Source organism: Macaca nemestrina, chromosome 14 (assembly GCF_043159975.1).
Source record: "Macaca nemestrina isolate mMacNem1 chromosome 14, mMacNem.hap1, whole genome shotgun sequence".
Taxonomy (NCBI): Eukaryota; Metazoa; Chordata; class Mammalia; order Primates; family Cercopithecidae; genus Macaca; species Macaca nemestrina.
Window position 1 is genome coordinate 6097906 of NC_092138.1, and position 23589 is coordinate 6121494.

A 23589-nucleotide genomic window follows, 5' to 3' on the forward strand; every position below is an offset into this window, starting at 1 on the left:
ATGCCCCCTCGGCCTTCGTGTAAAATGGAGCCTAGAGGAGCTGACCTGGCCCTGCCCATCAGGCCTGCCCCAGTAACACACCTGGATTCTCGGCAGGCCCCTATCCCTGCCGGGAGGAAGGGTACTGAAAATGCTCTTTGTCTACAACTGGGTCCTTGCCCCACCTGCCCACCAAGGCCTCTGAAGCCCACCAGCACATGGCTAGGACCCTCCTCGGACCCCACTGGGCACCTGAGGGATGGCACTGCTTGTGAGGGCTCTCCCTCCCCAAGGCCAGGCCCAAGGCCCTCTGCCAGGACCCTGCCTCTCTAGAAGTGAAACCTTGCGTGGTACAGGCAGCTGTCCACTTATGGACTAGGCCAGCTCCACGGCTGTGACCTGGCAAGATAAAAAGTCCACATGCCCAGTTATAGCCAGCCAGGCTCACGAAGCCCCTGCCTCCCGCCTTGCCAGTGCCAGAAGCCACAGTAGTCAGTGCTGTGTTATTTTTGTAGACATCATTCATTAGGAACCAAGGCCCAAGGCACCAGATGATTTGGGGGTAGCTTGACTCACATCTGCAAATTTGCAGGCCTCCTTTCCCTTCAAAACTTAGCCCATGGTGGGGCGGGTCAAGCAGACAGTACTCTACAGACCGGTGCATCTGGAGGAGAAGAGAGAAGATGGCTGAGGGACAGGGAGTGCCTTACTCAGAGGCTGGATGGAGCAGATGAGCCTCCACGGGGCCAGACTCTGCAGCAAGACACACAGGCAGAGCTGCTGGAGAGGAGCGGTGCCAGGCGGGGCCCTAACCTCAGCTCACCTCGGGAGAAGGGGAAGAGGCAGAGGCCAGGCGCCCTCCTTCCCAGCTCAGCCTCCCAGCGCCTGCATGCCCCCTGGGGAGATGCCATGGAGGGCTGAGGCCCGGCTGCCCCACACCAAAGAGGGCTAGGACCCTGACGCAGCACTTCCGGATCACAGCACGGCGGGTCAGGAGGACGCAAACCCCACCATCACCACACACCCAGAGCCATGTCCATCCAGGGACATGCTATCGCTTGTGACATGAGTCGTTGAGCCTCAAAATCTAACCTCCCTTCTGTCTCCCTCTCTCTCTCAGACACACACACACATACACACGACCTGCACACACCACATCACACTGCACACACACACACCACAAACACACACCACACCACATATACACCACAAATCACACACACAACACACACCCCACACACACACCCTACACCACACACAAACCACACACACAACATACAACACACACCTCACACACAGTACATACCAACCACACACACACCACACACACACAATACACACCACACACACACCACATAGGCACACACACACCGCACACACACCACACACACACCACACACTCACCACACACACACCACACACACACAATACACACCACACACACACCACATAGGCACACACACACCGCACACACACCACACACACACCACACACTCACCACACACACACCACACACACACAATACACACCACACACACACCACATAGGCACACACACACCGCACACACACCACACACACACCACACACACACCACACACACACAATACACACCACACACACACCACATAGGCACACCACACACGCAACATACAACACACACCTCACAGTACATACCACACACACACCACACACACACAATACACACCACACACACACCACATAGGCACACGACACACACACCACACACACACTATACAACACACACCTCACACACAGTACATACCCCACACACACCACACACACACAATACACACCACACACACACAAGACACACCACACACAATGCACACCACACACAACACACAACACACACAACACACAAACCACACACAACACATATCTCACACAAACCACACACGCACACACACCATACACACAAAACACAATACACACCAAAACCACACACAACACACATACACACAACACACACTACACACAACACACATACACAACCACAACATACACCACACACACACACCACACAGGCACATGACACACACATCACACACAATATAAACCACACCACACGCAAACCACACCAACCACACCAAACCAGGCAAACCACACCACACACACACAACACATACACATAAAACACAGGCACACGACATGACACACACACACAACACACAAACCACACACCACACACACAACACAACACACCCCACACAGACTGGCACAACACAACACACACCCCACACACACACTGGCACACCACATGCACACCACACATACCACAAACACACAACACACACCACACCACACACACCACAAATACCACATACATACACCACACGTATCACATACCACACACACCACCCACCACACACACACCTTAGCACACACAGAGCACACACACCACACACACCACCCACCACACACACACCTTATCACACACAGAGCACACACACCACACACAACACCCACCACACACACCACACACACCACCCACCACACACACACCTTATCACACACAGAGCACACACACCACACACAACACCCACCACACACACCACACACAACACCCACCACACACACTCTACCACACATACTCTGCACACGCCATACACAACACACTCATACCACACGCCACCATACGACACTCATGCAACACACATGCACCTCACACATCACATACACACCACATGTACACATTCATACCACACACACACCACCCACACCACACACCACACATCACATACCACATCCATCACACTTCACACACTCTCTACACATACACAAGTTTTTGGGGGAGGTTAAAGAGAGCCCAGCCTTTCCCATGGAGGCAGCACATTCTCCTTTTTTGAGGAGTCTGGCCATGTCACCCAGGCTGGAGTGCAATGGCACGATCTCAGCTCACTGCCACCTCTGCTTCCTGGGCTTAAGTGATTCTCCTGCCTCAGCCTCCTGAGTAGCTGGATTACAGGCATGTACCACACCTGGCTAAGTTTTGTATTTTTAGTAGAGATGGGGTTTTGCCATGTTGCCCATTCTGGTCTCCAACTCTTGGGCTTAAGTGTTCCACCCACCTTAGCCTCCCAAAGTGCTGGGATTACAGGTGTGAGTCACTGTGCCCAGCCTAGGAAGCACATTCCTGCTCCTAGACAACCACCAGTTCTGCAAACCTCTTCCCAGCTCTGAGGTGCAGAGAACTAAGCTGGGGGACAGAGACTCTTCCTGGGTGCCGCTCCAGTGGGAGAAGTGGACCCTGAGCCTTCAGCCCTCGCAGGCACCTGGAGCTAGGGAGGGAAACCCAGGGCTAGGGTGGCGGCCAAGGGAGAACTGGGAGGCCTGGGGCTCCGCTGTTCTAGGGTCGGCAGGCCGGGTGAGGCTGCCAGGTCTGTGCAGAGGCTGGGGATGTGTCCTTGTCTCAGTACTGAGGAGGGTGTGGGGAGGGTTCGTGTGACCCCAGAGCAGGGTATGGTCAGGCCCTTTCCTGTCACCTGTGCGCCTAACCATAGTCCAGGTTCCCAGGGAGAGCAGAGCAGCCTCAGGCCCGCGACTGAGGCACGCTCAGCTCCTCGGGGCATGCAGGATACTATCTTCCTCCAGGGGCCTGACATCAGGCTGTTCTCTCCCAAGAAACCCTCACCAAAGATGTCCCCAAAATATCATGATTGTCTTTGGTAACTGATCAGGCATCGGTCACCCATTCATTTGTTTAACCCTTTGCTGAAGGTGGCTGGATTTCCAGCCAGATCTGCCTTGGGGCCTCGAGTTCCATCGGTTTGCTTGTTGTGCGTGTTAAATGAGGTTTAGCCTGAAGCTGCCTCCTTACATATTTAAGTTCGGCCTAAAGGTTTCTCTGTACTTTGTGAACTATAACAAGCGGAGGTGTAAACAGATCATAGCCTACACTTGTGCCAATCACCGAGTTTTGGTCAGTTAAATGCAGCCAACTATTCGAACCATGTTCAAATAAGGCAAATCATTCATTGCTCAATTAAACTCCTATAAATTTAATTTGGCCGAAGTTTTTCTTTTGTTATGGGAAATAGAAGCTCCCCTTCGCCCTCACCGGGGGATGTAGGAGCTTGAGAGAGTGCCTCTTACCTCAGCCCATCTGGCTATATATCTTTACAACCACAACCTGCCACCCAATTCCGTTTGAAACCTCAACATATCACAGAAGGAAGGTCTACGGGAAATTTCCTGGCGACCGACCGTTGTTACAAAATGACAGGCTGATGCAGAGATTTCCAATCTTAAATCTCAGATGGTATCTCAGAAAGCTTTGCCATGTATCAGATTTCTCAAAACAGGTCAACTGCTTTATCCTAAATGGAGACTTTATTGGATAATGGTGCCAGCCCTGCAGGGCACAGCATAAAACACTCGGGTTTGGCAGTCAGATCGGCAAAGGCGGCTTTGCTTTGCCTCTTTCCTTTCCACAGGTCACACTGGGCCTACCAGAGGGAGCTTTCCAACCCCCTCACTGGCTCTGCCACCTCTCATCCCTCAAGTCCATCCCAGGCCCCAGCCTCATCCCATTTCAACATAGGGCACCCACTTCCCCTCCACTGGCTTCCTCGAACAATCATTGGAAGTTGGCAGAGCCGCTCAAATGCAAAGCCGTGCTGTTGGCTCAGTTTTCTGAGCACTTTTCTCCCCCACAAAAGAAGTAGACAGAGCTGTTGTCGCTTATTTTTTGATGCCAAGATAATGAAATGCAAGGGCCTGCAGCCCCCAAGAAGGTAGAGAAGGACGTAGCAGCCAGGCTTGCTGGGACTGCCTTTTATGGTCTCATGTGAGCCTGGACAGATCCATCAGGGAGGCTGAACCGGGCATGCTTACTGGCTGCTGTCCATCCTGGCATCCGATACTTAGGTCTGGGGGTGGGGGTGGCCATGGGAACAGAAACAGAGACCGCCTGGCTCAGCAGCTCGGATCCCACAGGGCCTTTGTTCCCAGGTGGAGGCTCCTGCCCCTCTGCCCCCATGGGGCTAGGCAGGCTCTATCCCTCCAGGTGCTGCCTTGACCAGCCTGGCACACAGGCAACCCATAGGAGGCCCTGACTGAACACTGGCCTGAGGCTTGGCTCACCACAGGAGGTGAGGAGAAGGGTCCGTGCCCTCTGCATGTGGGCCCCGCCCTCATCAGAACAACCTCAGGCCTGCAATGATGTCTGTCAGAGCAAAGTGGAGCCTCCTTCCTCCCAAACTCCAGCTGTCAGTGGCTGAGCTGGGCCATCAGGGGAGGGGTGGTGAGGCTCACCTGCCAGGACGCAGCTGGCCATGTCATCCCATCCACCCACACACATCTCTAGAGACCCTGGTGATGGCTGTGCTAGACACAGCCCAAGCTCACATAGACCACTCTCCTGACATAGCCTCCTCCTGATGCCGCCTCCTGAGCAGGGCCCAGCCCCTGCACCAGCACAGCCCCACCTTCCTCCCAGCCCCAGGGTCCAGGCTGCTGGGGGTGCCGAAAGGGTGGTGCTGCAAACGGAGATGAGAAGGGATGGGCACGTGGGCCACACGCTCAGAAGCATCTTAGGGGCCTCTTCATTCCCCTCACACGCTGAGCCTCAGATCAGGTTCATGTCTGTGCTGCAGTTATCTCAGGCGATGACAGCTATGGGGCGTGTGTGTGTGTCTCTCTCTGTGTATGTGTGTGTGTGTGTAAGACTGGAGAAGAAGCAGAGAGGGGAGAAAGACAGAGAGGAGGGGGACAGAGATCTGGAAAGAGGGAGAACCAGAGGAAGGGATCAGAAGGGGAAGGAGGAGGAGAGAGAGAAGAAAGGAGAGGGATGGGGAGAGGAGGAGGAGGTGGACCCAGTTAATGAGAGAGGAAGAGAGAAGAGAAACAGAGAGGGAGTGGGAGAAACAGAAGGTGAGAGAGAGAAAGGGATCAGAAGGAGAAGGAGGAGGAACCTCCCCGTAGCTTTCTCCACCATCTCTCAGAAATGTTCCTGGGGCTGCCTCTGCTGAAGAGGGTGCTGTGAGCTGGTGGAGGGAGTGAGGGTGATGGGCGGTGGGGGCGAGGCAGGGGGAGGTGAGACAGAAGGAGCTGAGAATCAGAATGTTCTAGAATAGCAGCTTCAGCAGTGTGCCTAGCATAGGGTGCAGAGCATGGTAGGCACTCTGAAGATCTGTTGGTCATCAATGAATGAATGAGTGAAAGATGGATGAATGAATTTGGAGGGGAGCAGAATGTTTCCATCTACATAGACCTTGGTGAAAATGCAACCCTGGCAGCTGGGCATGGACATGTGCTGCCTGCTTCCCGTGCCTGTGGGCACCATTGGGCAAGAGTGGTTGCCAATGCCTGTCCCCATGTCCCCTGTGTCACCCAGAGTCCAGGCATGTACAGGCTCCTATGGGGTAATATGGCAGGCTAGCAAAGAAGTGTCCCCAGGTGCCCCAAAATGAGGGCCCCACCCACACTCCACCAACCCAACCCCGGGGAAAACTCTGCCCAGATCAGCTCAACAGCAAGGGAGGCCAACCCCTGGCCCTGAGCCTGGCGTTTTCAAGCCTCTGCAGGAGCCAGTTCTTTTTAGGGCAACTACAAGCCTGTCCCCAATAAATTCTAAAGCACTTTTATGTTTACTGGTTTATTACTGAGGTGGGATATTAACGAAAGAAAGGAGAAATAAAAATTAAAAGGGCAAAAACAAGCTGCCTGTATTAGGCTGGCTCATCTCAAAGGCCATAACAGGCAAAGTTTCAATAATGTTATCTAAGGGTCAGAGCTCAAAGGATTGTGCTCTGAAGACTCTCCCAGCACTCCCTTAACATAAGAATAGGAGGAGATTAAATTCTCCTATCTCTCCTTTGAGTATAAGCAAACCTCCCCTTAAATCCTATCCCCTCTGCTATGTAACTCTACCTTGCTCCTTGCTCTGTAAGTTGTATGAGTTCCTGTTTTTCCTATAGTTAATGATTGTAGGTTCCTGCCTTTTCATCTAAGCAGTATAGCAAAGGTTACCAGACATGCCTGAGCAGGTCTAGCTTGCAACCAGCTGGTGCTATGGTGGGGATCGCAATATGAGTCTTTGCAAAACTCCTTTGAACCAATCTAGATAACGACCATCTGGACTGAATAGCAAGGAGTATATGTAGACCTGAGTTACGAACCTGTCTTAGTTTGATTAACTGCCTTTGTCTTGCTTCTGTATATTCATGTTCACACCACTTAGGAGTAGGTGTATAAGCAAAAACCTGTCTTTGTTCGGGGTCCAGTCTTTGGATGTTGAGTCCGCTGGGTCTGAGTGCACTCAATAAAGATTCTCCTGCTTTACCCGGAGCTCTCTCTTGCTCTCTTGATTTTCTGCAACATTATAAATAATATTACAAAGGATACAGAGAAAAGACATGTAGGGTGAAGTATAGGAAGGGGCATGGAACTTCCATGCCCTCACTGGGTGCACCTCCCTTCAGGAACTTCCAAGGGTTTAGCTGTTTGGAAGCTCTCCCAGTCCTGACCTTTTGGGCTTTTACGGAGGCTTCATGATGTGGGCATGAATGATTAAACCACTGGACGTTGGTGATCACCTCACCTTCAGCTCCTCTCCCCTCGCAGGAGGTTGGGGCTGAGAGTCTCAACCCTCTAATCCAGCCCCAGTCTTCCCAGGGCCTGTCTCATCCTGAAGTTATCTAGGGGCCTTCAGCCACCAGTCAACTCATTAACATACAAAAAGACATCACTGTGGAGATGCTAAGGATTTTAAGAGTTGTATGCCAAGAAACAGGGTCAAAGACCAAATACATATTTTACAACATCACAGTCTGTGTGTCCAGCAGCACCTGACACCATTCTCACTATTTTAATGGTTTCCATGAAACAGTGAATACCTCCAACCATGTGAAAATTGAACACTAAGGCAGATGAGGATGGGCAAAGACTAGAGTGACTCAAATAAGAGTCATGTGCATAATTTAAGGGGAGTAAAAAAAATTGGTAGTCAAGACAAATAATATTTTAATGCAGTATTTCCAAGGACACAAATTTAGGCAAAAACTCCATGATGAACTTCAAAATATCAAAATTTTAAACAAAGACAGATCAGCATGGATATTGTTCAAAACTTCTAACCACCAGAATGGCATAGTCCATAGCCTCTAAGAATGGATGCTGTCTGCAGCGCTGGAGTTGACCCAGAGGACTTTAGCTGTCTGGAGAATAGGGAGGTATAGATGGTCCTAGAGAGAAGGCAGGGGCAGTCCAGGCAGAGAGGGGCATGCAGGGACTCTCTACCACAGCACATTGAACTATGTTCACAGCTAATTCTAAACATATCTTCTAATTTTGGTGAAGAGGAAAGAGAGAGAAATTGGCAAATATCTGTAGAGGCAAGTGCCAATATTACATAAATAGTAATAAGAGTTAAGCTTAAGTCTTTACATTTCCAAATTTATATAAAATTTTAAAAACTTATATCTGAGTTCTGTTTTCCTGGGACCACAAATGCTCTTTTAAATAAACTGGTAGAAGCAGGCAACAAAGTTAATTGAAAATGGGAAAGAAAAATTTCATGAATTTAGGTTGCTTTATAGCAGCTGGAAGACTTAACACAACAGGAGGCCCTGGACCACCCAGGCAGGACCTGGACGGGAGGGGAGTGCATGGAGCATTTGCAGCAACTTGGGGAGTGACAAGGGAGGGGTGCCTGGGTTTTCCGTGTTCTTGGTGTTCTGGGTACCTCTGCCCCTGCCTCCACAAGGGGCACCCAGGGACCAACTTTGAGAACCTACCCTTGTTCCCCTGGCTTTTGGGGAAACATCCTCGAGCCATCCTGGAAGATAGGGCTGGATGAGTGCCAGCAGCAGCAGAGAAGAGGCTGCATCAGGAATAACTGCTCACCCCCCACCAGGTTAGAGCAAAAGTGGGCCCAGCTTCAAAGCCAGGTTCTAAGGGGAGGAGGATGGCTACAGATAGGGTACTGCCTGATGATGAGGAGGTTGATAGGGCAACTATGGGAACTAGCCAGAGGAAGTGCTTCCCCTGACAAGGAAGGGCAGGCTCAAGACCCCTGGCAGTGGCACAGAATGCTCCTATGAAGTCCAGCTGCTATAAACCCCTACCATCAGGGGTTCCTGGCAGCCCAGTGCCCAACACAGGTGTTTTTCTTGCCCTTCTACTCCATCCCCCTCACCCTCCTACTGCTGAACTTGTAGGGATCAGAAGCCACGGTTGGTGGGTGTGGCTGATTAGAAGAGATTCAGGCCCCAGGTGTTAATGAGGGAGGCTTCAGTGACAGGTCTCTGGGAGGCCCATGGGAGGCCTCTGTGTGTTCTGAGGTGAGTTCTGTGGGGAACTCTCTGGAAGTCTGTAGAGCTCTGGGCCAGGCTTCTGTAAAGAGGTTTATGGGTCTGTGCTCAGGAGGTCCTGTGGGAGGTCACTGTGTGAGTGCCTGGTGGCCATGTGTGGTCCCTGTGGGAGGTCACTGCCTGGTGTCTCTGTGCAAGGTGTCTGGGGAGGTCTCTGTGTGTCTCTCGTGTGAGGACTCCTTGTGAGGTCTCTGAGGGAGTCTGTGAGGTTTCTGGAAGGTCCGGGAGGCTGCATGATGTCTTCCTAAGAGGGCTCTGGGAGACGCCTGTGTGGTGCAGAGAGAAGCGCTCTCCGTGGGAGGTCTCTGCATTGAAAGACCTCATGCTCATCTCCAAGTCTCCTGTAAGGAAGTCCTGGGGGAGCTCTCAGTGCCAGGTCTCTGGGTTCTCTCTGGGTTTGAGTCTCAGGCAGAGGTCTCTCAATGTGAGCCTCTGTGGAGGTCTCTGAGGGTCTCTGTGGGGTTCTCTGTGGAGGTAGCTGCATGGGTCTCTGGGAGATCTCTGTGGGGGGTGTCTGTGTAAGTCCCTGGGCGTCTCTCTCAAGTCTCTGTGTGGGCCTCCGTAGCGCCTCTCTCACAGTCACTATGCGGATTTCTGTGGGGAAATCTCTGTAGGGGTCTCTGGGGGGGTCCCTCTGTGGGTCTCTGGGGGGTCTCTGTGGAGATCTGTGTGTGGGTCACTAGTGAATCTCTGTGTGAGTTTCTGGGCATCTCTGTGTGGGTCTCTCCCGAAGGTCTCTGTGTGAATTTCCGTGGGGTCTCTGTGGAGGTGTTTGTGTGGGTCTCCATGGGGATCTCTGTGGAGGTCTCTGTGGGTCTCTGTGGCTGTCTGTGTGGGTCTCTGGGTATCTCTTTGGGGTCTCTGTGGAGGTCTTTGGAGGGATTGCTGGGGGTGGGGGGTCTGTGTTGGAGGTGTTTCTCAAAGGTCTCCAACCCTAATAGGGCCTTGCCTGGAAAAAAAAAAAAAAAAAAAGGCCTAGGTTCACAGAAACTCAAGGTACCTCTATGCTGCTTGAACTTGAACAGGCGTTTTATCCAAAATAGCTTCTGTTCTCCAGAGGTCTGCCGTATCATCAAAGAGTTAGACATAACAGTAGATGATTCTGCCACCAAGCCCTTGCCACTAAGTGGTTTAACAGACGTTACAAGGGGAAATGGAATGATGCACATGTGGAAATTTACTCTAGGTTCTCTGAAATTCTCCGCAAAGACATTTTTAGAGAACTAAACTTTGAATCAAGGTGCTGAATGTGTGTGTTCCTCCTAAATTGTTGTATTGAAATCCTAACCCCCAAGATGATGGTATTAGAAAATGCGGCCTTTGGGAAGTGATTAGGGTGTGAGGGTGGAGCCCACATGAATGGGATTAGTGCCCTTCTGAAAGAAGCCCAAGGGAGCTCAGTTATTTCTTCTTCAACACGAGGACACAGTGAAAAGTCAGTCATGTATGAACTAGAAAGCAGGACCCCACCAGATACCAAATCTGCTGGTGTCCCCATCCTGGACCTCTCGGTCTCCACAACAGTGAGAAATACATTTCTGTTGTTTATAAGTCACCCTGTTGAATCCATCCCTATAAACTTTATAAAATTAATTAGGGAGGAGGGGAGGGGGAGAAATGAAAATAAGCAAAGCTTGCAGCACATTCAGCGTAAACCACGAGGGCAGCTGCTCTCTGTCCCCCTTCCTCATAGTTGTTTCATGCCGATTGCCTCAGCGTCACAGAGATTACAGTCCCCATAACTGCTCTATAGGCAGCAACTTGAACATTATAAAATGTTGTTTTCCAGGTGAGGGAGTCTGCTGGGTCCTGCATACAAATGCAACGACTGATGCCAGTGGGTCTGAAGAACCCCACAGGAGCTGACTCACCAAAGAACGCAGCATGTACACCCTGATGGTTTCACCCTCCTTTCCCGGACCGGTCAACAACCCCAATCTTCTATCCCTCACCCTCCACAATCTCCTTAAAAACCCCAGCTCAGAACTCCTCCGGAAGATGGGTTTGAGGGTCTCCACTCATCTCCTTGCTCCATCCCTGTGATCATTAAACTCGTTCTCTGCTATAGCGCTTGCTGTCTCGGTGTAATTGGTCTGTTACTGTGTAGTGGGCATATGCACCTGTTGGTCCTATAACACCGTTTATGGTGCTTTGTTATAGCAGTCTGTACGGACTAAGACACATGGCTTAGAGGTTATAGAACTATGGGGAAGAGGCAGAAGGAAAAATTTGATCAAAACTGCGAAGAAGAGTTGACATGCATGGCCTCTTCAGAAATGGTAAGTGCACAACGTGTTTTGGTGAAAAGTAATATAGTAGGAACTTGCCGGTAAGAATGATTCATCAAAATGCAGAGCTACAGTTTGACTCACGCCTAACAGTAATTCTGTTTTCCAGACATGCTGGTGATGCCCTTTGTGCCTCAGACCCTACAGGTATACATTATTTATCCCATACTTCAGCTTTTCTTATTTAAATATTCAAAGATTTACATTGTAAAGGTACTTAGAACTGTACTTGATTCTTCATAAGTGCTGCATAAGTAAGTATAAAGTGAATAAATAACTTCCCACTGTAACCACCAGCTTCCTTGCTATGCTCCTGTTTCTTAGTTCCACTAAACCACTTGCTATTTGGCAATACAGTAGCCTTAAGTTTGAGTTATAGCTCCACTAAAAGATCTTCGTTCAACTAATTAAGGATGTATTTGTTTGAGTTTGGTGATTACTAACTGAGTTAACTATGCAGCAAATTCTTCTGTGATAGAAAATATGCAGGCTGGGCATGGTGGCTCAAGCCTGTAATCCCAGCACTTTGGGAGGCTGAGACGGGCAGATCACGAGGTCAGGAGATCAAGACCATCCTGGCTAACCCGGTGAAACCCCGTCTCTACTAAAAAATACAAAAAACTAGCTGGGCGAGGTGGCAGGCGCCTGTAGTCCCAGCTACTCGGGAGGCTGAGGCAGGAGAATGGCGTAAACCCGGGAGGCGGAGCTTGCAGTGAGCTGAGATCCGGCCACTGCACTCCAGCCTGGGCGACAGAATGAGACTCCGTCTCAAAAAAAAAAGAAAAGAAAATATGTATACATTGGAAATAAATTTACTCTGTCCGCCAGACTGGAGTGCAGTGGCACAATCTCAGCTCACTGCAACCTCCGCCTCTCAGGCTTAAGCGAATCTCCTGCCTCAGCCTCCCGAGTAGCTGGGATTATAGGCACCCACCACCATGCCTGGCTAATTTTTGTATTTTTAGTAGAGATGGGGTTTCACCATGTTGGCCAGGCTGGTATCAAACTCCTGACCTCAGGTGATCCACCCACCTCAGCCTCCCAAAAATGCTAGGATTACAGGGGTGAGCCACCACGCCCAGTCAATAAGAACAATTTGTCTGTTGGTATAACCAAGATTATCTTTTTTATCACATAAAAAATTGTCTTCCTATAATCTGTAAGTGTGTGCATGTATAATTGCATAATAACTATAAAATTTGGATGCCTAAGCATTTAGGTGTACCAAAGAGTTCATAGAATCAACAATCCATACTCAGTAAGTGTTTCCACTGTTCTTCAAGCAGATTTCCAGATTAACTATGAAGTCCAAAGGAAGACTGTCAGCAGGATGATCATTCTTTCTTGCCCACCAGACACACACTCGCAGCACTCTCCCGCTAGCCCGCATTCCCCTATCTGTTTTCCTCATGCAGAAATTAGGGAAGCATGAATGCACAGGGGTCCACAAAGGTTGACAATCAAAACACACTAGGAAAGGTACCTCAAGGTCTCTACTGAGATAGACAGACTTTGACTATGATAAGGTTGTGCAGGTGAGGTGCATGCATTTCATATGTATGCAACATGAGAGATATTTGCAGGAAGTTAAGCTTCACCATAGGAAGTGCCTGTGTGGGTGTATTTGTTTGTTTTAAATACTTAAGGATGATCAGAGACTATGGGGGTGGGGGGGGAAGCTGTTCTTCCAAAGAGAAATTCACTCTCATTTTCTTTTCTTTTTTTTTTTTTTTTTTGAGTCAGAGTCTTGCTCTGTTGCCCAGGCTGGAGTGCAGTGGCGGGATCTCGGCTCACTGCAAGCTCCGCCTCCCGGGTTCACGCCATTCTCCTGCCTCAGCCTCCTGAGTAGCTGGGACTATAGGTGCCTGCCACCACACCTGGCTAATTTTTTATATTTTTAGTAGAGACGGGGTTTCACCGTGTTAATCAGGATGGTCTCGATCGCCTGACCTTGTGATCCGCCTGCCTCGGCCTCCCAAAGTGCTGGGATTACAGGCGTGAGCCACCGCGCCCGGCCTCACTCTCATTTTCTAAGGAATTCTTCCCCTTACCTCTGCTTCCCTGCAGTGGAAACCTGGGGTGAGATCAAAGCTGCAACTCCAGTCCACACCAGAGCCCAGGAATACTCCCAGGACTCTGGAGATGCCTGAGGACCAGGGGTTGTGGTGTGCAGGAAGGAGGGTCCTACAGGCACCGTGAGGAACAGCAATCAGCTGTAGTAAAACACGGGCTGACAAAGGCAGGAAGGCAAAAGAAGGCACCCAGGTCGGCCCAGGGGAGATGAGAGGCCCAGTTCTTCCCAAGCAGGTGTGGTGTCCCACAAAGGCCCCCAGGGGTCTGTTGTGGGCACCACCGTGTCTGAAAGTGTGTGTGTGGTTGGGGGGTGGTTGTCAAGGCAAGGCCATGAGGTTCATTTCCCTGCAGCAGTAGGAGCAAGGGCCTGGCACTGGGAAGCCTCGCCCTCGTTGCAGCAGGCAGGTGGGTGGGTGGTTGGATGAACAGCAGTTGAGAGTTGAGCCTGCAGAGTGAAGTCTGTGGAGGGAACAGAGGCGCATGGATGGAGACATGCACACAGCCCACCAGAGACCGGGAACCCCCACACCCACACGGTCCTCTCGTTTATCCAGAAAGGCGAACATCAGGTTTGAGGAGGAATGGAACCTAACACGAATCTTTTCCCTAAATGTGGAGCTGATGTGAACCAGTTGTCTCTGATCTCCAGTTCCTGTTCCTCACAAAGAGCGCACCTACTGACCTGGCAGTGGCCTGTGGTGGGGCAATTCCTTGCATGCCCAAGCCCAGTTGTGCAGGTCAAGATGAGACCCACTTCTCAGGCTTAGGCTCCCTGCAAATGAAGCAGAACTTACCGCCATACTTCCCAGTGATCCTAGCAGGCGTCACTGGGGTCTCCACTCTTGCCAGTTAACCCAGTTAACACATTAGGGACTGTCATGTCTCCCCAGGGACAATCTCACAAAGGAGGAAGAGACTGTAGACAGATAAAAGCAGCAGTAGATAAAGCAGATGTGCTCTTGAAGGTGCATATTCATGAGAACAGACCCAAATAAACTCAGATGGTCTCACTCCCATTGAGGCTACATAGAACGCATGACAAAGATATACATGATTTTCAAGGCCACTTTTCAAGTATTGAATAAATGTATCACACAGTGATTAAAAAGTGCAATCTCTAATCCTGAGTTTCAGATGCCCAAAAGACGTCTAATAGTATAATGAGAACATTTCCTCCAGGGCTCAAAGTACCCTACCTATCAGGTACGGGCCAGACACGAGGCCCCAATGGTCTGGAGCAGGCAGGAGGTGAAAAACAGGACACACTGTGGAGCACAGAATACGAACGGCAGGCCGAGGCGGGCGGATCACAAGGTCAGGAGTTCAGGACCAGCCTGGCCAATATGGTGAAACCCAGTCTCTAATAAAGATACAAAAATTAGCTGGGCATGGTGGCACACACCTGCAGTCCCAGCTACTCGGTAGGCTGAGGCAGGAGAATCGCTTGAACCCAGGAGGGGGAGGTTGCAGTGAGACGAGATTGTGCCACTGCATTCCAGCCTGAGCGACAGAGTGAGACTCCGTTTCAAAAAAAAAAGAGTATGTACGGAGGACATGAGTGATATCAGAAGAGGCTGCTGAACACTGGACTCCAGCCTGGCATGAAGTGCCCAGCCCTGCTCTCCACCCAAAGGAGCTGGACCTCAGATCACCCCAAACCACTCCTGGCTTATGGTGGAGCACACATGTTCCAACACTTAGGAGAGTGAGGACTGTATTTGGGGCAGAGAAAGAAAAAATGGATCAGGACAACATATGAAAGATCTAAAGAGAATAAGTAAAGGCTTAATTATTGCTTTGAAAATAACGAAGTGTTTGAGGTTTTGTTACAGCAAGCTCCATAAGTTGGTAACTCACAATTATGTTCCTAACATAAAAATGTCATTTGGAGGTTTAATTATTTGTTTTTATTATATATTTTAGTTTTATGAATTTAAAAGTTCTATTCTGGGGTGACGAAAGTAGAAAACATAGGGTGTGGGAAAATTACGAAAACAGGAGATTCTAAAATAATCCTTAGGAAACCACCTAGATTGCTAAGAGAATTTCAGAGTTTCAAAGGCTATGAAATGGGTGGGCTCAGGCCTGGATCTCCAAGGTATAAGGAGAGCCAGGTGACACCTGTGTTTCAGAACAGAATGGAAAATGTACCCAGGGCTGTCTCTGACAGGTGAGCAGCTAGAGTGGGAGGGAGGGATCCGGGGGACCCAGGAGGGTGGAGGGACCCAGGGCTGGGAGCTGAGGGCGGGGCTGTGCTTCAGCCTCCTCTTCCCACTGCCCCTCCCCTGCCCCCAGGAGCCCTTTGTGAGGAAGAGGCCCAGCTCTGTGATGCAGGCCTGGGCCCCACTCCCTAGACCCAAAGGGGATGCCCGGCCCTCAGTTGCTTGAAGGCGACATTGCACTTCAGATGGAGAAAATGCTCTTTCCTCTGAAGAGCCCTAGTGCCACATGGCTGAGCCCCAGCTCCACTCCCTGGATGATGGATTTCATCCTCACCAGTGTGTGTGGCCTGGTGCTCCTCTACCTGTTACTCTCCTACCTCCACAGTGACCCGCCCTCACCCCCGCCCGGGAGGAAGAGGAGCAGCAGGGAGGTAAGGAGCCCTCAGCCCAGCCCCACAGAGAAAGATTCTGTCTTCTTTTCCTCCCCTCATTTCCACTTTTCCCAAACAACGAGAGACGCTCCCACGATGGGAAATCTCGTCATCCCTCTAGGGCAGGGCAGGGCAGGGCAGGCAGGGGCGAGAGTGGGCGGAGGATTCCACCCCCAGCTCCCAGACCATCTGTGGGGTGCGCAAGGGGCGTCAGGGCAAAAACCAACACCAGACTCAGTGGCGACGACCGGGTCAGGAGAGGAGTGAGGTCTCTGTGGGAGGAGAGGCCCCAGCCCTGCCTCATCACCCCCTTCCTGGGCCAGGTGCCTGGGGGCCCAGCCTCCTCTGTGTGATCTGGGTGTGATCTGGGAGCTGTGCTGAGCCCCCGAGAGCCTCCCACAAGAGCCTGGATTCGCCTGTGGCTGCACCCCGGCCACAGCTGCTTCTTCCTCCTTCACCACAACCCCATGGTCCCGGCCTCCTCTCCATTCTCTTCCGAAGCAGAATCCTACCGGCGGCTCAGAGGCGCCTGCAGACCTGAGCCTGGGTGTGCCTTCAGGGGAGGAGCAGGGACTGGGAACAGCCGGGGCGGAGCCACACAGAAAACCCCTCCTTGCATTTTCCTAAGAAGGAAAACGGAAAACATTTCATTCACGATAAACATGAGTAAAAAGCGCACACAGAGCTCCCTGAGCTAGAGGCAGGGCGCCGTGTCCTTCATGAGCACTGCATGTGTGCAGCTGGTCTGGGGAGAGGAGACTGAGAACGGGTCCCAGCCCCTCATCCTTTCTTGCCTCTCAGCCTCAAAGGGAGAGAAGGGGGAGGTCCAGGAGCAGAAAGAAGATCTCAGCTCTGAAAGGTGAGGCTCTGCTGCTCCCCGGGACTCCCCAGAGGTGACGGCATCGCCTGTGCCCGAGGAAGTCATTTGCAGAGGCCTGAGAGGGAAACTCCTGGGAGGGAAATCGGAACCTGGGGCCTCAGATTCCCTGTGGGAATGAAGCCGGGGGCCTGGGACCGGGATTGCCCATAAGGGGGCGGTGTGGGGAAGGGACCAAGGCCTGCCGGGATATGGGCGGAGGTCAGGGAGGCTCGAGGTCCATGTGGACAGCTGTGTACCTCGGCCATGGCTGACTCCTCTTTGAGACCACCCGTTTGCTCTCCCAACAAGATGGTTGTGACACCCATGAAGGGGTGGACGTGGAAGCGCTTTTTGCAAATGACAAAATGCTGCACAGTGGACACCTTCCTGTCACCATCAGGGCCATGTGTCCTTGGACACAGATGTGTGGGCTTCAGGGTCTAGTTCCCTGTGGTGTCCCCTAAAGAGACATCCACTCAGCCTCCGTGAGGTTCCCAGGCACCGCCCTCTCCACCATAACCCTGTCTCCTGACTTCCAGCTTGCAGAAACCTCCTGAGGGAGCTGGAGGAGACTCGGGACCTGAACAGCCTTCTGGAAAGGTGAGGAGCTTCCCCCTTCTCTCCATGTCCTCCTTCCTACCAGGGCCTCTGATGCAACCCTAGGGCCTGCTGGTGATCTGGGAGGGAGAGGTCCTGGGAAGAGGAGAGGAGAGGACTGAAGCCCTGGGGCAGGCTTAGGCAGAGCTTTGTGAAGTCAGCAGTGGGGGAGGTGGAGGAGCTGTAGGCCCCAGGTGCCCACCCCTCCTGGCTTCCTGGCCCCACCTGCCCCTGGCTGCAGCTTGTGCCTCTTGTCTCCTGCAGCCACCTGAGGAAGCTCGCTGGCGAGGGCGGCTCCCATCTGCCCTTAGGTGGAGACCCCCCGGGTGACGTGTGCAAACCAGCGCCTGCTAAGGCCCACCAGCTGCATGGGAAATGCATGCCAGATCTGTCTCCCACCAGCTTGTCCCCAGCAGCTCCCCCAGCTCCTCTGGCCTCCACCCAGTCACCAGGTCCGATGACCTTCTCAGAGCCTTTTGGACCACACTCAACCCTGAGTGCCTCCGGGCCTCCAGAGCCCTTGCTTCCCCTAAAACACCCTGCATCCCGGCCACATGTGGTTTTTCCTCTTTCAACACAGCCGCATGGTCCCCTGACCTCTCTACCTCCACCCGACTCCAGCCTGGCTGGACTTCAGTGTGGCTCCACAACACGCCCCGTCCCCAAGAGCTCCCCTCTACACAGCCAGTTACTGCCTTCTCCAACCAGGGTGATCTCTGGCCTTGGGCGCTCCAGCGATCCCATCCGGGACCTCTATTGCTGGAGGGAGGCTGCCACCACCTGGGGCCTCTCCACCTGTTCACATGGCAAATCCCAGCCACAGCATCTTCCCGACCAGCCCCTAGAGGCTTCCTTCTGGGGAGACCCCACACCCAGGCACGTGGAGGTAGGTGTCTGCACATTCATCCACCCTGACGTGCAGAAGCTGCTGGAGACTCTCATCGCCAAGAGAGCACTGATGAAGATGTGGCAGGGGCAAGAAAGGGAACGGGCCGACCACCCGCAGATGACATCGCTGGGGAAGGAGTGGGACATCACGACTCTAAATCCCTTCTGGAACGTGTCAACTGAACCACAACAGCTGCCCCGTCCTCAGCAAGTCTCTGACGCCACAGCGGTGGGGGACCACTTGCAGCAGAAATGCAGCCAGCTTTTCTGGAACCTCCCATCTTTCAACAGCGAGTCCCTGGTAGCCACGGCCTGGGTTTCTAGCAAGCCTTCCTCACAGAATGTGCACTCCGTATCATTGGATGAAGCCTCCACTTCTCTTCCAGGTGGACCTGAGGTCGAGGTATCCTCAGAGCTTTCCCAAACACCGCCTTCCTCACAGAATGCACACTCTGTATCACTGGATAAAGCCTCTACTTCTCTTCCAGGTGGACCTGAGGTTGAGGCATCCGCACAGCTTTCCCAGGCACCGCCTTCCTCACAGAATGCACACTCTGTATCACTGGATAAAGCCTCTACTTCTGTTCCAGGTGGACCTGAGGTCGAGGTATCCTCACAGCTTTCCCAGGCACCGCCTTCCTCACAGAATGCACACTCTGTATCACTGGATAAAGCCTCTACTTCTCTTCCAGGTGGACCTGAGGTTGAGGCATCCGCACAGCTTTCCCAGGCACTGCCTTCCTCACAGAATGCACACTCTGTATCACTGGATAAAGCCTCTACTTCTGTTCCAGGTGGACCTGAGGTCGAGGTATCCTCACAGCTTTCCCAGGCACCGCCTTCCTCACAGAATGCACACTCTGTATCACTGGATAAAGCCTCCACTTCTCTTCCAGGTGGACCTGAGGTTGAGGCATCCTCACAGCTTTCCCAGGCACCGCCCCAGCCCCACCACATGGCCCAGCCCCAACCTTTCACTCCGGCCTGGCCCCAGTCCCAGCCCCCGCCTTTGGCTGGGATCCAGACCCAGGCCCACCTCTCACCCCCTGTCCCAAGCCTACCGTGCTCTTCTCCACCCCAGATTAGGGACTGTGGGGCATCTTACCCGACAACCCAGGAGAAGACAGAGTCTGTCATCCCCGCTGGAAAGGAGAATCTTGAATGGACCTTGAAGAAGCGACCAAAGTGGAAGAGGGTTTTGCCCTCTCTCCTCCAAAAGTCTCCGACTGTCCTGAGCCAGCCCACTGCCCACCTTCCCCAGGAGAGGCCAGCCTCCTGGAGCTTCAAGTCAGCCCCCATCCTTCCCGGGGTTGCCACCAGCCCTGAGCTCCCAGAGCACCGGTGGCAAGGAAGGAGTGCCATCCACCAGGAGCAGTCCTGTGGCCCTCCCAGCGGATTCCGGGCATCTGGGGACCTGCCGCCGCCTGAGGGGGAATTCCCAGGGAGGCCCCAGAGTCGGGCAGCAGACACGCAGGAGGCCCTCTTGCCGTCCCAGGCTTCTGGATTTGCAGGGAAGGGCAGGAAGGATGTGCAGAAGGCCGGGTTCAGGAGCTCCGGAAGGTTCTCTGGGAAAGGGTGCTTACGGTCCAAACTAGGGCCAGACCCAAGCCGGGATCGAGGCTCAGGAAGGACCTCAGTGAAGTTTCTGGAGGAAGACAAGGAGGAGGCAGAAGGTGACATGTGGAGGCCCTGGAAGTACCAATCAGTAAATTCTGCACCCAGGGACCCAGACAAGGAGCATCTGGAAAACAAGCTGCAAATCCATCTGGCCAGGAAGGTGGGGGAGATCAAAGAGGGCTGGATCCCCGTGCCTGTGCGTCGCTCCTGGCTCATGGTCAAATGTGCTGTTCCCCAGTCTGACGCCCACAGGAAACCCGGGAAGCTGGCATCCTGGAGGGGTGGGAAAGCCCACGTGAACACCTCCCGCGAGCTTTCCTTCCTCCAGCCCTGCACCCAGCAGATGCTGGAAGTGCATCTTCTAAGGTTCCGTGTGAGACACAGGTGGGGTCCAGACCTCCAGTCCCTGGAGCCCATAAATGTCTGGTCAGGTGAGGCTCAGGCCCCGCCCTTCCCACAATCCACCTTTCCCCCCTGGGCCTCCTGGGAATCTCGGGACGAGTCTGCAGCCAACGTTCCCATTTTCCTGGGAAAACGTCCTCAGAACGGTCCAGGAGACAACAGAACAACAAGCAAGTCAGTCCTGACGGTGAGTGGCGCTCTCGCTTCCCCACCACCTGAGCAGGAGGAAGCCCAGAGGCCCCTGAGAAGGTCCCAGTCAGCTGACACCCATGGGCGATCAGAGGCCTTTCCAAGTCAACATGAGGACAGGGGGTTTTCTCAGCCCCCCACATGCAGCCTTGTGGGCAGAACCTGGCAGAGCAGGACTGTCCTGGCATCCGGGAAACCCAAACCCAGACTAGAGGGGAGTATGGGTTCAGAAATGCCTGGGAACGAGGCAAGGTTTGAGAGTGAGAGCATGTCCCCAGGAGACGTGTGTAGTAGCAGAGCCCTGCAAGAGCTCAGCATAGGGTCCCAGTGGGCAAGGGCCGAAGATGCCCTGGAGGCACTGAAGGTGGGGGAGGAGAAGCCCCCCGCTTGGGACGTCACCGTGGGAGCCAGTGTGAGGGCAAGTTCAGGAAGCATTCAGGTGGATCTGAGGAGCACGGGGGCTCTGGGGACCACTGATAACCCCTCAGGGTCTACAATCTGTGTTGCTCAGGATCCAGAGCAGCTGCGCCTGAAAGCGCAGGTGGTCAATGAGATTGCGCTCCTAGTTCAGGTGGATTCAGAGGAGCAGCCGCCAGGCCGTGCCTCGGGCGTCCTCCTCCAGGATGGCGCCATAGATCTGTGCCTTCCAGGCCGCCACGTGGACATGCTGCCCGCCACAGACAGGCTGCCCGTTCAGGCCCCTCTGTCCACCTCCCAGAGTGTGTCCAATAAGAACACGACGGCTTCTCAGGGGCCATGGGCCCTCCTATGGAAGGGAGGGGACAGCCCAGGGCAGCGGGAGCCTGGGAGCCCGAAAGCAAAGGCCCCACAGAAGAGTCAGAAGTCGCTGGGCTCTGCGGACAAGGGCGAGGCCCGCAGGAGACCCAGACCAGGGGAGCAGGGACACGGCTCCAAGGGACCAAGGACCTCTGAAGCCAGTGGGAGGAGCCACTCTGCTCACACCAGGGAAATAGGAGACAAACAAGAAAGGAAATACAACCAGCCTCAGCCGGAGAAACGAGAGACGCCACCAGAAAGCCACTTCCGGAGAAAGATTGGTCACCATCCACAGGGTCTACACCCTAGGAAAACAGGTGCAAGGTGGGAAGACATCCTGGAGAAAGGCAAGCCTGGGGCAGATGCTGTCCAGAGCTTGGGGTCTGGCCCAGCAAGGCTGTTTATGGACTGCATGGTTGATGAAGCCTGGACCATCAGCAGAGTTGTGGGGCAAATCCTGGTGGACAAACTGGGGCTTCCGTGGGGACGTGGTCCCTCAGACGTCAGTCGCCACAAAGGTGACCTCCACGCCCAGGAGAATGTGCCTTCCTGCGGCCACAGGGGTCACTGCCACCAGGAACATAGCAGAGAGATGAGAGCTCCGGCCTGCAGCCCCAAAGCCACCCCCAGGGGCCACCACTGTCCTGTCAAAAACAGGAACATCAGGGACAGAGACAGCAGATGGGCCCCACCTCTCCGGGAGCCTGTGTCCCCAGCTGGCCCCCACCACCACAGGCCACGAGTGGCAAGCGCCTCGGGTGGCCCCATCCACGGCCACAGGAACTGAGGTCTACACAGGGGTCTGGCCTCCTGAACCAGAGAAGGCTTCTTGCACGTCTCCTGGGGGCGACGGGGTTCTACTCAAATAAAACTGACACCTACACGTTAAGCCTGTCCTGCCTGGGTGATCACAGCCATGTGTTCCCGACTTTGACAGAGAAGTTCCCAATACACTTGGTTTCCCTGCAGAGGTGGTGGCTTCTGTCTGTGCCATGCTAGGGCACAGGAAAGGGCTCAACGTCCGCTCCTTCTGAGTGCGGCTTCCAGAATGGCTGTACCTGGAGGAGGCTGGCAGGGACGTGGAGGACCCCCTCTTCTCCCTGTCCAGGGAGAAACCGTGTCTGGTTTCCAAGCTGGATCATGACCCAGAGTCTTCAGGACGTGTAAGGACAGCAAACCCTATGGCGACCCCACCGGGTCTGGCTCACTGCATCCCCGTTCTCACTAAGGTAACTTCTGTACTGCTGTAGGGGCTGGGTCTGCAGGGGCCTCACGGCCTGAGGGGCTGGTAGGCTCCCCTGAGGCTGGAGGAGTGATGGATCCCAGCAGCCTCCCTGCCCCGTGGTAGCCTGGGAATGTGGGGTGTCCTGTACTGGCCCTGGGTCAGAGGCGGGACAGCTCCTTCCCAGATGTCCTGGTGGGGAAGAGGTGACACCCTCCCCAGACCCTTCCCTGCCTGCTGAGTTCCGGGACGGACCTGGGCCCCGCCAGCACTTGGCTCAGCCTTGATAACACCGCTGGGTTTGCGTCTGGTGTCCCCTGCCTCACTCTCCAGAGTAGTCTCCCGGCCACTAGTGTGGGGTGTCTGTTTCAGGAGGCACCCAGGGCTGCTGCCTGGCCCCCTGGTGGGACTCTGTGGTCAGGAACCACAGGAGGGGACCTAGGCCCAGGGTGGGAGGTGGGAGAAGAATCCGGGAAGACGAACATAAGTTCGCAAGTGCAGGATCCACAAGCTGCCCACAGCTGTAACCAGGGTCCTCACAGTCCGTGATCATTACAAGTAAAAGTGGTCAGTGCCACTCCCAGGGCAGAGGGACCCAGAAGGCAAGGGCTGGCCTGGGTGACACAGCACATCTATAGCTCCAAGCCCAGCTGCTGGCAGGGGACACACTGGGCCTCAGAGGATCTGGTCACATGGTTCACAGGGAGAGTCCCCACAGGGCACGGTCCTGGGCTCCTCCATCCTGGTGCTGGGTCCCTCCTGGCCATCCCCA

The 23589-nt window shown here is 53.5% G+C and overlaps 1 protein-coding gene across 1 annotated transcript; it reads left to right on the top strand.

The window, feature by feature from the left end:
- Positions 1-16005: 16005 nt before the first annotated feature.
- Positions 16006-22808, top strand: LOC105498983 (spermatogenesis-associated protein 31E1-like). The gene is given in 5 exon segments (XM_011771370.2): positions 16006-16266; positions 17068-17125; positions 17665-17725; positions 17987-22353; positions 22356-22808. Coding segments are annotated over 5 exon segments (4953 nt in total). The 5' UTR covers positions 16006-16038; the 3' UTR covers positions 22595-22808.
- The last annotated feature ends 781 nt before the right edge of the window (positions 22809-23589 follow it).